This window comes from Onychostoma macrolepis, chromosome 20 (assembly GCF_012432095.1).
Source record: "Onychostoma macrolepis isolate SWU-2019 chromosome 20, ASM1243209v1, whole genome shotgun sequence".
NCBI classification, from domain to species: domain Eukaryota; kingdom Metazoa; phylum Chordata; class Actinopteri; order Cypriniformes; family Cyprinidae; genus Onychostoma; species Onychostoma macrolepis.
Window position 1 is genome coordinate 20170177 of NC_081174.1, and position 14415 is coordinate 20184591.

General features: G+C 35.7%; 1 protein-coding gene across 2 annotated transcripts in view; it reads right to left on the reverse strand.

Moving 5' to 3' along the window:
- Positions 1 to 14088, reverse strand: part of adgb (androglobin) — a 44016-nt gene extending 29928 nt beyond the window's left edge. Inside the window, exons 1-12 of one of the 2 annotated variants that reach the window (XM_058756299.1) lie at positions 13719 to 14086; positions 12884 to 13019; positions 12513 to 12602; positions 10659 to 10730; positions 10345 to 10542; positions 9003 to 9142; positions 7908 to 7997; positions 4954 to 5117; positions 3694 to 3774; positions 1333 to 1421; positions 455 to 629; positions 215 to 302 (exon numbers count right to left, since the gene is read on the reverse strand). In XM_058756299.1, coding sequence (XP_058612282.1) covers positions 215 to 302; positions 455 to 629; positions 1333 to 1421; positions 3694 to 3774; positions 4954 to 5117; positions 7908 to 7997; positions 9003 to 9142; positions 10345 to 10542; positions 10659 to 10730; positions 12513 to 12602; positions 12884 to 13019; positions 13719 to 13795 — 1400 coding nt within the window. In that variant the 5' untranslated portion in view covers positions 13796 to 14086. Of the gene's footprint in view, positions 1 to 214; positions 303 to 454; positions 630 to 1332; positions 1422 to 3693; positions 3775 to 4953; positions 5118 to 7907; positions 7998 to 9002; positions 9143 to 10344; positions 10543 to 10658; positions 10731 to 12512; positions 12603 to 12883; positions 13020 to 13718 lie in introns of both variants that reach the window. The other variant, XM_058756301.1, reaches the window with a different exon arrangement.
- Between the last annotated feature and the right edge of the window lie 327 nt (positions 14089 to 14415).

Genomic DNA, 14415 nt, shown 5'->3' on the forward strand with positions numbered 1-14415 from the left:
CAATAAAGGTGTTTATTAGGTTAAACACCTGCATATGCAGCTTGTAAATGATTCTGTACTGCAAGTAAATACATTAGTGGCTTTCTCTAAAGAATAGTTTTCAGCTTAGTTTGGCTATTTTTGCGGTAATGTAATTTGGTAGCGCAGTCTGCAGTACACACACACACACACACACACACACACACACACACACACACACAGAGAGAGAGCTTACATGTCATGTGCAGCCATAGTCATGAGTTTGAAGTTGATAAAGGGGCTGGAAACTTCAATGAACTTCTCTGGCTTCTGAACAGGGGGTTCTAAAGAGCAAAAGCATAGTTTGATCCAACTAAAGCAATTATGTATCATAATTTTTAACAATAAATATTATTATATGAATATAATAATATATATATAAAAGTAATTACATGAGAAATTAAAACATACACACACACAAAAACACACATCTTACCCTTGGGTTCATCAGTAATGTTAGTCTGCTTGCGGGGCCTGATGAGTTTCCATTGAGGAACTGGGGGAGGTTTAGGAGGGGCCACCAGGGGGCAGTTTCGAGTGCAGGTGAGCAGCACAGGGTGACTGAAGAGCTGAGAGAGCCCATACTGCCTCAGACTCTCAGACGAATCAGCCTGGAGAACACACCACCCACCACGATCATAGATTATAGAAGAGAGACTTAATAACAGATTAGACAGCCAGCACTAATCCAAACGGAGCCAAATATTGCTTGAGACTAAGACTGAGGGAGGGAGAGTACCATTTGGGGCAGGTTTGCACATTAATGAGCTTTAGGTAAATGCTCTGTGGAGGCATCATATCAAACAAACTGGGTGGGGCTACCATTTTAAAATTAATAAATCCAATGAGCACATCACATAGGTGTCCCCATTTTCATGCTATTCAATAATAATATCATATAATATATCGTTCAAATGTTTGGGCTCAGTAAGATTTGTTAGTTTTAGTTTTTCTCACCAAGGCTGCATTTTTTTTTTTTAATAGAGTGAAAACACAAACACTGTAAAATATTACAATATTTATTACAATATTAAAGTCATTACTCCAGTCTTTAGTGTCACATAATCCTTTAGAATTCAGTTCTAATATACTGATTTTTTTTTCTCAGGGTTATTGAGAGAAAAAGTTCAAAATAACAGCATTTATTTGAAACAGAAATCTTTTAAAATATTATAAATGTCTTTTCTGTCACTTTAATGCATCTGTGTTAAATAGAAGTATGGACTTCTTAGAAAAAAGAAGAAGAAAAAAATCACTGACCTTCAAATTGTAAAAGGTAGTGTATATTCTACGGATTGAAAAACATGTGCTTACCATCCTTGTAAGCACTGAGGTTCTTTTCTCCATCAGATGTAAGGGTTGGTAACTGGCACACACTACCATCTGAGGAATAGGACCAGTGGCTAAATCAGAAAGAAGAAAGAAAGAGCGTTTGTGAAAAAGACTAAAAGAAGTATACATGAAAGAGGTGTCATTTCTACTTTATATGCATGAAAAACTTTGCAGGCCCTCAAAATCTAAGCTGAACTTTTTTCCCGTCGTCAGGCTTCCATCTCTTTAATACTTAAAGCATAATGAAATGAATGGAGTGCAGTCTATTTTGAATAGGAGGAAGAGAGAATGACTGGATAGATCAAGGCATGAGTTTCAAAGACAAAGGCGTGAACAGCGGAGAGGGCACTGTAATCTGTCAAGCCATATTTTCCTAATTCACATAGCACACAAACTTCCAGTGTAGAGGAAGGAACAGAGGCACTGCATTATCAGTGTTTGATCTTCATCTCCCAAGGCCATCTCTGATCTCTTATCAGGCCATCAGTGCCCTGACTGTTACATGATCAAGCTCAAGGCCAAAAGGAAGAGAGGGAAAAAGAAAAGAAAGGGGCCACTCTCAGCTTGTGGGTTAAATTATAAAGTTAATTTGACCACTTGTTCTTCATGTTTAGAAACACAATATACTGCAAACAGTTGGTTACTGGGTTCATTTTATTTATTTATTGTTTGTTTGTTTGTTTGTAAGAACAAAAACTGTAACTTTAGCCTGCCTTGATTAATCTATCCAACAATTTAAACCAAATACTAAAATGTTGACAATCCAATAACAATAGTAAACTAATAATGTTTCATATCATTTTTATATGTATAATTCATTTCTTAACTAATTTAAATTGCCAAAAATAATATTTTGCTTAATTTTCATTTTCTTTTCTTGATTTTCTTCTTAGTAATCACCAACCTTTGAGCCCAAACTAGTTATATCCCACAGAGTGATAAATTAAGAATTTAAAATGCACTTTTTATTAAACAAACAAAAAAAAAAGTTTTATTTAGGCTTGTCCTAAATGTGATTAAAGGGCTGAAAACCTCAGAGAAAATAGAAAATAAAATAGATCATAAAATATTGGCCACCTGAAGTTGACAATGAACATTTTCTTAAGGTTAAGCACCTCCTTTCACAGTTTGCTGAAAAAGAAATAAAAATGATTTTAAGAAGTGCAGGACCCATTTTGTGTCCTATTCATGGAAAGTGCCATAAATAGAATGAACAGCGATCATGTGTGTGCATGTTTCAATAAAAGAGATACCGCTTCAGGCTCTGAAGATCTGGGCCACGCTACCAAAGTGATATATGTCAAAGCATGTTATAATTTCCAACCCATTAATTAGTATCAAACACCCAGAGGGAGTGAAAGGAAGACAGAGGGGATGGATTCATTATATGGAAAAAAGGACCCTATAGATAAGAGGACAGAGCAAACAAAGGAGAGACAGAATGTTTACGGAGGATAACAAGAGAGAGAGAGTGAATTTCAGCAGCAAACACTGCATTATCCCAGTGTAATCTGAACCACTCGCTTGCAAAAGCCAATTATCCAAAACAGTCTATCTGAACAGCAAACCATTAGTCTCAATAGACTCATCAAATCGTTAGCCTCCACAGACATGTCGGAAATCCATGTTTACATGCATACTGACAATTACACCTCCTCATCACAAAAGCATTGAGCTTTTCAAAGCAGGTTGGTATAAAATTGATGCATATTGTGTATGTGTGTGTGTGCGTGATTCTCTGGTCTTTGCTCTCCTTGCATATTTCAGTCATAAACTGCACAGTGACAGAATTGACAGTGCTCGCCCGAGGCCATACCTGATAATTCAATTCAGATCACACTACCTGAGAGAAAAACACTGGCGCTCTGTTCACAGTCTGACACAAACACACACAGATTAACAATGCTGCACACTTCTTCGGAGAAAACACAAATACGGTTATGCACGCACAAACACAGAAAGGGGGTTGCTTTATTTATTCATGCTCATGATACACATCTTGCAGTAGCACTGATTCCATAATACATGAACCTGCAGAAGAAGTGATGCATGGAGATGGAATTGGGTGCTACCTGAAGACAAGTATTCAGAAAGGACAGATTGATACATATGGGTAATTTGACCCTTTATGGCCTGCTAAACAGATCACCATTTCTTTATGGAAAGCTCGATTTCTTTATGCAAATTATTAATAGCCGTTTACAGAGAGCATATAGAGTGTTTCTGTATGAGGATCAAATATTCATACCTCAACTACATTTTTCAGAGTGAATAATGTATGGTGAGGAGAGAGGGGAAAAGAACCATGTATGAAAACACAAAAAAGAGAGATTTCAAACTCACTGTTATTTGCATGGATAGCTGCTTTGGGCTGAATGGTCTTTCTGTCTTGGTCGTCAACTTTATTCTTCCTCGTAGCAGACTCTGACAAGAAAAACATAACATTTTAGCCCAAACCTTAAGGATCTTCTTAAAAGACCCACACAATAATGACAATAGCTGTTTTCTTTTTTTCTGGATTAACATATTTCATATTAAAACATGAAATATGATGATATGATTATCTTTCCATGACTTTCCATCCTTTTGTGATGAATGAATATGAATTTTCAAAAATTTGAAATAATTTAGAAATAATTAGAAATAATTTGAGCGTTATGAGAAAAAAAAATGGACTGTGGCGATATATTTATGATATCTTTAGGATATTATACATTTTCATGACTTTTTTCATGACACTCACTATAGCAATTTCCATGTCTTAATATTATAACATTATACATTTATTATTATATATTATATTATAAATGTCCATGATTTTTTCCCATGATACTCACAAAAAAGTACTTTCTAGGCAAATAAATAACGAGCATCCCCAGAAAAATTTAGATTGACTACATCCATTTCCATGACTTTTCCAGGCCCTGAAATCTGAGTTTTAAATATTGAGTCATCAATATTTTTGTGCCTTTTCCAGAAGATACTTCTAATTTTTTTTATTTGTATATCTGCATTTATCCACATTTAGGTGACACACACAAATTGAAACCCATCAAAAATTTATGTCATCCAAAAATGAGGTCTTCCACTCTAAACAGCTTTATGGTGGTAACCACAGGGCTTTAGACTGATCATGTGAGGCCCTGAAGATTTTAAACCTATGGCTAATAATACCCCTACTCTCACTGAATACTGCCATTGTATGCATATGCATGAGGTCAAAAGGTTACCATTGTACCACTAAACCTCCACATTGCAACATTCAGAATAAAAATGTTGTGAATTAAAAAACAACTATCATAATTATGGTTTTCATTAGCCTAATTGACAAAGAGTGTTAACACAAAGTATCATAGACTGAAAAGCTTCAAATACTTGTTAAACACTTGATATTTTACACAATCAAACTTAAATGACTTTGAATCCTAAAGCACTCAGACTATTTTAAAATTTTCATTAGAAACTCAAAAAAAGAGCCATTTACACAGCATTTTATCTTGCCATATCGATTCTCTCATTTACTCTCTCTGCCGGTGTCTTTTAATCAGACACGTCACATACTGTTAATGGATAAATGACTGCAATGTGTGTGTGGGTCTGTACCTCTGCTCTTCAGTACTGTCGGAGATTCGCTCTTGATCTCGTTCACATTAGAATCGGTTGTCGTTAGGTCAGCAGTCGTAGTCTCCTCTGAGCTCTCTTCTTCCAACTGGAATTGAGGAATACTGGCCCTCAGAAATTCCCAAATTTTCCCTGTATACCAGGATCTGAGAATGACATTAACACATGGAAGATTAGAGTCTGGTGTTTTGATCTCCATCGCTTAATTAGCATTTTACCGTGAACTCATCTAATGATCTCAATTGATTAAAGCCTATTTAAGCCTGGACTAACAAAAGGCTTGTATCAATTTAATGGATCAATGGATGAAACTAATGAAGCTGAACAAACAAGCCTCTGGACTTTGGACCAATCAATAAACAGCAATTAGAGGAAAGGCAAGCAATGCTCAATTAACTAGCAGAGGTGATCACTACAGCTTGAATAAAGGTCTAAACCAATAAAAACAAATGCAAACAACACACTCTCTCACTTGTTTTTAACATTCCATATTCCATATAACTGACCTCTGAACTTTTTAAAATTAATATGCATTCTTGGTAATCTTTGAAAAGGTTCTTTTCAGTCATCTGCTTGCCCATGTTTTCTAATTTCATGTTGAAATGTTGTCAAAATGTTTGACTATCAGGCGCTACATGGATTTCTTGGACTCTCTTGGCTCTCAGATGTTCTGGCAAATATGTGAGCTGTTGGAGTGAGATACGACTACAAGATCCTGCAGGGCTGCAGCATGGAGTAAATGACCTCAGGAGACCCTAGTTTGATGCACACACACACACGCACACACATGTCAAGCCTTGAAAAAAAATTATAGCACTCTAGAAGATATGACAGCAAGATGTGTGCACTCATCTCACAGCAATTTATTTCTTCAAAATACGAGCGTACACTCTCTGAATGTGTGTACTGGTCTCTGAGGAGTCTATGAAACACGGAAACTCATCAGAGCGTAAATTACAAGACACCACGCCGTGTTTCCCAAAACAGAGCAGATGTGAGAGTTTTGCTGAGGAAGTGACAACAAACTACAGAGACAGAGTCAAACGCTAGAGAAGAGAAAGTTACATGCAAAATTCACAACAACATTCCTGTAGTAACTCGATAAAGCCGGAACGGCGGTGAAGACCAGCCATTTGTTTGCAGAACAACAACATAGTGTCTGCAGCCCATTTTCTCCTAATAAGGGTGGCATCTGTGCACACTGTGAGGAAAAGAAGGACATTCTGTGGATCGCAGAGCACAGCTTAATGAAGCTTGTTAGCACATACCACAGACATAAAGACAATGGTAGGCTGAGAGGCTGAGAATGTTAAAACACCGAATGCAAGTCAACATTTTAAGTCTTTAATTGAACACATACATGGATGAACTGTTAGATAATTAGATTAGATAAAATATGCTTTTAGAAAATAGACTGGGTGAATTTCCTTTTCATGTCAACTTTTCATACCAGCCTGTTAATTGTTGTTAAAAAATAATGTACATTGTCTTATACCCGTATAAACCATGTAAAAATGTAAAGTGCAGGATAAAAGTTTGGAAATGCCCAAGGCAGAGAAGGCTTTTTGACAAAATTCTTAACATTTTGTAAAAACGTATTTGTATGGGACACCACAAACTCCTTACGTCCATTCTCCAAACTGCTTGTCAGGGGTGTCATGCACTCATGATTTTTGAGGGGGAACGTGGGAGGGGGGTAACCATGATAGCACTGTATTACTGATATAGGCTTATGTTTTATTTATTTTTTTCCTTTTTATTCAAAATATTTCCAAACGTGTTAACTATATCAGGAAATATCTTGATTCTCAAAAATGTGTAAGTAAATGCGTTTTGCACCTTTATAGATTATGTTATTTGATCAATAAATGGTGATGAGTAGACTATATAGTGTTATCTATTAACTACACATAAAAACCCGACTTTTTACTTAAGTAGGCCAACCAGATATGGGTGTCATGCCATAAAATATTTTTAATACGACTGACTTTGTATTTAATGTGAATTTAATAACAATATTGTAAGTTACTAATTATAACACTTTCATTTTACAGAGAGCAAAGAACATTTACATTATCAAAGAACATTTTCATTCAGTCTTGCCAGAGTTCAGGCACTCTCAAAAACTCCAATTAAAATCACTGAAGCTGTTTACACTATGAAATTAATACCTTAACTTACATTCCTTAGCACATCTGCTTTTTCTTGTTTCTGATGAGCGAATTCGCAAGATAATTCAGTCAGCGAGCAAGTGAACAAAACACCGCATTTCAGCGATGACTCCTCTGAACGTCTCTGATTGGTCATTGCATTCATAAGCTCAACAGAATCGTGTGTGATTGGTTACAATGCAGCGCTGTACAAATGCGTCTGTCTCTGGCTCAGCGCCAGCCAGCAAATGCAGATTTTAATTTAGCAGCTGATGCTGTGCCGCACTGAACGATCTAATCACACCGATGTGATTGTATCAAATATAAAGAATATTATTCGTCCATTTTTTTATCTTTTGGAAACTGCATTCAAAATCCACTTGGCTCAGAAATCACTTTGAATAGGCATGACGCCTCTGCTGCTTGTCCTATGTAGGGTCACTGGGAAGTTGTGTACTAACCTTAATTGGCAATCAATCTGTAAATCAATAAAGGTGTGCTGAATCTTCCAAAAAAAAGAAACCTTTTAAATTACCACATTTAATCGAAAAATCAGGCATCACAACTGCCATAAGGCCATGTCTAGCAGTACTATTATTACATAATAAAAAATTTAATTATTAATGCTATAGCCTTCAATGATCATTTTAATAACTTAATGATACATTTCAGCCAATAAATGCTAATAATTTATTATGACCTGTGACTAATACATTATTTGGAAACTTTAGGAATCCACAGTAGAGTGAGATTTTGAGTTTGAAGAGAGTTTAAAAAGAGTCTCACTTTAAAGGAATGATCTCCGGTATCCAGCCGGTGAAACAGTGGATGACTGTAAACTCTCCAAACTCTCTCCCGGAGCCTGAGACTGGAATACTGGAGAGAGAACACCATAACATCATTGTCACACATCTAAAAGGTTACTTCTTTGCTGGACACCCATACAATACATACAAATAGGTGTGGATACATCCTAAAATACTAGCAATTGTTCTACGCTCACGCAGTTCCAGCTCCACTACAGTCCGTGTCATTTCAGACATTGATCTGTGCATGTCTATGTGTGTGTGTGCGTGTGTGTGTGTGTGACCTCTTGCTCTCTTTCTCTGAAGAAACCAGATGGCTGATGCTCTAATTGTGCCTCACGGGATGCTGTATTCAACCAGTCCGGCAGCTATTAATTAACTGCACGATTTCACTGTTCATCTTCACGCAAAGAACCATTCCATCATTATCACTGCCACACAAGAGGACAAGCACGCTTTAAAAAGAATGCACTGTGACTTCAGGTGAGTGACGACTGTGATCGCTTCTGCACCAGACCTTGGCAGTAAAGAATTTTACAGCATGTATATGTGTGTTAATTGGGAAAAAGCCCCCTGGAAGGACATCATTGTGCTTTTTGTTTCCTGTTCATATTATTTAGAACCATAAATGATTAAGTTGCTCAGAGATTCTCATTTCCTAAGCTGGATTAAACATTTACATCATGAAAAAATGTGTTCTTCTATGAAGCACAAAACAGATATTCTGAATAATGTACTTGCTCCATTGCATGCAATTACAATGCATGGAGACTGCTGTTTCAAAAAGGATGCTAAAGTATACATCATAAAAGTGGTCCCTATATTTCAAGCTTTGTGTGACATTCAGACTGAAATTTAAGTTGTTACTCAGTAATAAACATCCACTTCAGTGAGCTAACCATTACATCTTGATCACGGAGTCAATTGAGCTAAAATTGAGAACCTGGTCAGTCAGATTCATGAAAGAATCATCCAGGCTGGTTTTGTGAACTAGATCAAGCAGTTAATTGATAAAATTAGATTCATTTCAGGCATTTCAAACACTTAATTGTTTGGATTATTTTCAAAGACTCACTCAGTACTGGCCAACTTTAGTATGCCTTTAGTCAAGAGCATAGGCCAAAGCTCTGATTGGTTCGTAGTAGCAGGAAGCAGCAAGTTATCATCCTTGTCAAATGGTAACATGTCATCAACAGTAATCTTCCTCCAACTTCCCTAAGAAAGCAGAAGACAAATCTTGTAAAAAACAAAAAGTACATTCATTAATGAAACAGCACTCTAAAATATCTAGGTAAAAAAACAGGACTGAAAACTGTTTTTGTGTGCTGCAAAAAATTCTTCATAATAGACACACATTCAATCTGAACAGGCCATTAATAGCATGAATTATGAGACTCAACATTTGTTTTTTAACTTTTATTAAAGAGAGTGAACTTAGAAGATCAGTCAACAAAAAAAAAAAAAAATATTGCCCAGCACATAGGCCTTATCTAAAATGCTTTTGTGCCTGAGAGAGTGTTACTATACTATTCTTTGATATCACCTGTCAAACAAATCACTGTTACCTGCCCGTAGGTCACTGTTTGCTCATTTCGGACTAGGAGCTGTTAAGGTAAATAATTGTTTCTCAGTTTCTTGTACCCAGAGGATAGAGCAATCTGACAGTTACAGTTCTACCGACTCTCTTGGCTCGCTGATAAGCGTTGTGTTCTCACTTAATCACCACCTAAAGGACACCGTGTCCTTCCAGCAGGAAAACATACATATGCTACAATAGGTGTTGAGCGGCCTGTGTACATTTGTTGAGTACATTTTTACACTATAGCCAATTCGAACAATTTTGGGCACATTTGCCAATTTTGTGAATCACCAACCGGAACCTCTTGTTCATTAAAGATTCTTTTGTGTTCAACAGATGAAAAAAACAAGGTTTCAAAATAACATGAGGTTGAGGGTTTTTTTATGACTGAAAGGTAAATTTTTGCTGAACTATTCCTTTAGTTATTCCAGGTTATTTTCCACTGAAGACCATTACTTTGAGTTTTCATTGATTTTTTTTTTTTTTTTTTACAAAACTCTTCTAGTTATTCAAAACAAAGGGACACAAAGTTGAAAGAAAGTAGTTTTCGATACAAATATTCAACATTACTAAAAAAAAAAAAAACAATTTCACTGCTGGTTGTAGTAATTGTTTTTTTTTGTTGTTGAATTGATTGTATTATTCCTCATTTGTAAGTCACGGATAAAAGCATCTGGTAAAAACAAATAAATGTTGCACTTATGAATGTTGAATAATGGATCATCTAATATAACATTGTGACATACTGATTAGACCACTTTGTGTGTGCATGTAAATTTAGCAACTTCAGTGTTACACAATACAAGTATTATGGTGTTGATACTCAACCTGAACTTACCATCCAGTAGAGTTTAATGACATACTTCCCATAGGCATTATAGAGGGGCATGTGATCTTTCACTGCTTTACACAGGGAGTAAATGTGTTCCCAGGGTTTCCAAAGGTTGGGAACTGTTTCTGTGGAGATGGCCTTCTCCTCCCCTGTGTTACAGACTTTCCACAGAATGTAGAGCTCACTAATGACCCATCGCATAAGCTGTGAAATCACCATGCAGGGCGAAGAGTGACACAGTGTAGGTTAATTCCAACTAAACTAATTATTCTTAGTTCCAATCAGTAATGCAGGCCATCCGAAATTATTTATTGACTCACCTCACTTGAAAGTAAATGCTCATTTGCTGAGGTAAGGTCGAAGGCAGCTTCATTTTCCACCACAACAGGAGTCTGATTGAGATACATATTATGTCAGTAATTCCAGTTCCTAAAGATCTACATCGATGAGTTTCAGCTTTCTAGCTTCAGCTCAATTAGAACAAACTCAAAATCTGTATTTTTTTAAAGAAATTAATCATTTTATTCAGCAGTGATGCATTGTATAACTTTTGAACTTTCTATTCATCAAAGAATCCTGGGAAAAAAGTATGTTTTAGATAAAAAATATTAAAAAGCATGACTGTTTTCAACATTCATAACAAGAAGAATTTTTTTAATGAGCATATCAGAATGAATTCTGAAGGATCATGTCACACTGAGGACTGTAGTAATGGCTGCTGAAAATTCAGTTTTGTTATTACAAGAATAAATTTCATTTCAAAATATAACAAAAATAGGAAGCAGTTCCTTTGAACTATAATATGTGACCATGGACAACAAAACCAGTCTTAAATGTCAATTTATACATTATCTGAAAGCTGCATAAATAAGCTTTCCATTGACGTATGGGTTGTTAGGATCTGACCATATATGGCCGAGATAAAACTATTTGAAAATCTGGAATCTGAGGGTGCAAAAAAATCTTAATATTGAGAAAATTACAACGTTTTGATACATTTATGGTAAGAAATGTACAAAATATCTTCATAAAAGAAAAATCGATAATTTTGACCCATACAATGTATTTTTGGCTATTGCTACAAATATACCCCAGCGACTTAAGACTGGTTTTGTGGTCCAGGATCACATATTGTTTGACAATTTTACTGTTTTTACTGTAGTTTTGATCAAATAAATGCAGTTGAGCATAAGAGACTTATTTCAAAAACACTAACCAACCCCAAACTCAGTGTGATTATTTGAGATCGCACCATAAAACATTATGAAAGTTATTATTGATTATTGAAAGTGATTATAGTTGTGCACACTGGGTGTATTAGATATTGCAATTTGTGTGCCCAAAGAAATGAAAAATATACTAATTTTCCTCACATTTTCCCCACTAGTATCACAGATCATATTTACCCTCTGAGTGACATGAATCCATGAATATTTGGTAATCTTCTGTTAATGGACTTTTAATCAAATGTAAATTGAAGGCTCTTAGTATCACTCACATACTTGGAGAGAAGAATCACAGTTATCATCTTTTTATCCCAACTGTTGCCATGGAAATGACAACAGAGCTGACCTTCATTCGTTCTGTCAATTAAACATCTTAAATACAGTTAGTCAGATGGCAAAAATAATTGGTTTCAGAGCTCTAGTGCCTAGCTTTGATTGCCTTGTGATTTTGCTGCTTGTTGTGACTATTTAGCATCCCATGACTTGCCTAGACTCATCAAAATGGAGGAATAATTGTGAAATGTTGAGGTAATTTAATCGCAACAACCTGAACTCTTATGAAAGCAGCATAAACAGATTTCATCAATTAGGCTCATCGCTGAGGCTAAGATTGGATTTTCCCCCTCAAAAAAAAAAAAAATGCAACTAAAGAACAGGACCCACACAAAATAGACAAGTATGCTTTGTATGCATGTTGGTTGGTCATGTCAGGACAGGATTAGTTTAGTGTCATGTCATTATATGCCAGATCGAACACAACTTTACATATCACAAATCATCTTAAAACTACATTTATAAGTACACTTGACAAATGCCAAAAAATATCTTTATGCCAAAACTAAGAATTGTTGCAAACTCTGTTTAACTTTCAGATTAATTCTGTTTCTTCAAGTTTGTTGGACCTGTTAAGACACGTGAAAACCACTTATATGGCTGATAAACCTTTACCTTATTAAGTATGTACTCTGAAGGACGTTTCCAAGTGTGTACTCTCAAGGAGGCAGGAAGTTCAACCTTCCCTTCTGGATCATCAAAGAGCTGTTGACAATGTTGTTACATAAAATGCTCAGCATGGTTTTAGATTTCGCATTCAAAGGAAAACAAATACAAAACAGAATAAAAGCTATTAAAAATAACGATCAAATTACAAAGTGCATGGTGCCAAACACTCATCAACTGAAATACTACAGTACATCTCTCAAGCTATGCAGTTTGCTGAAACAGATTTCTACTCACACCAACCCTGGCATTGCTCTCTAAAGCTTTTTATAAAGGAAAGACATTGAGTATTAAATCATGTTCGACTCATCAATTCTCACCTTGCTATCCTTAGAGGCTTTAGCTGCATCCCATTTCTCAGCATTGACCTCAGTGTCGCTCCACTCCGGCCAGAGAGAGATGAGACTCTTCTTTGGCTCTTCGGGACTTTCTGATGCACTGACCAGTGAGGATGCGCTAGAGACAGTGCATTTTTAATGTAATCTATTAAAAAGATGACTATTTAACATAATAATTTCATTTGAATTTGTATATTTTGAATTTGCATGATTTGTGATGGGTCTTTTCAATTGTTATTTTCAATCTAAACTGCATATTACTATCAATTTATCTCTCTATCTACAGTACCCATTGTATATTTAGATTCAAAACTTTATTTTCCTTTGCACACATTATTCCAAACACTGTTTTCTTCTTCTTCTGGGAATAAAAATTTTAACTAAACTTAATGCTAAATTAACTTATAACAGGACTGAAGCAGAAATTTGTAAACTATGTGTATTAACCTACCGCAAAGAAAATGTGATTCTATGTTATTAATGTTAGAAAAATGGGCCTGTTGTTGTTGTTAATGCAAAATACACAAAAATACACAATTTCGTGTTAGGCACTCATAAATGTTGCCAGGAAAATGGCATACATTAACTATGAAACAAACGTTGTGTTGTCAAATTCCAAACTACATGTACCGACCGTCCCCCAATATTTTACTAAAAACATAAACAACTTCCGTAAACTAAGGACAAACACGATACAGTAAAGATATAGGGTGGAATAAATGTTTTACCAATTCTATAATCTGTGATTTATCCATATTATTGAAATATTTCGAGGGCATAAACACAGCGTGTAAATGAATCTTCAGCCAAATCTTACTCTTTTTTGGGAGAGTGTCCAGGCGAAGAAGCGACGAGGCTGGAGGAGGACGTCTTTTTCTTGGGTGTCTTCGACATTGCAAATGTACGTAGGCCTTATTTCTAGTCTAAGAGTTCATAGTTTGAAACAACACTTGGCTGATTAAAGCACGAAAGATAATGATGAATAGGAAGCGATGCCCAGGGTGAGACTCAGGCAGTAGGGAAAGTTTGCCATGTTGCTAGGCGACAGGATCGCTTGGGATTGCCGACAGCACGAGCGCAGGGCTTTATTACCACCTCGCGCCAATGAACTCCTCCTGACCTCCTCAAACAAACCCTTGAGTCTATTCACTGTCGTTTAGTGATGGGAAGAAAGACTCGTCAAATAGTTCATTTCAAAGAACCGATTCCAAAAACTGAATGTTTACCTTTTACGTCAACACGTAATTACGTCATCACGTCATCATATTTATTTATTTATTTATTTATTTTTCTCTTTTTAAAAAGTCTAGATAAATATTTAATTGTAGTTAGTAAAGTAATCCATTACATTACACATTTTAGGTAATATAATCAGACTGCTTTTAGATTACTTTTAGACTACTTTTGAACTATCTCCTTTAAAGATTTAGAAAATATATTCCGCTCATTGTTATGAACAACATAAAGTGCGTTAAACATTACATTACGGCAAGGTTTCCCAAATTGGGGTTTGT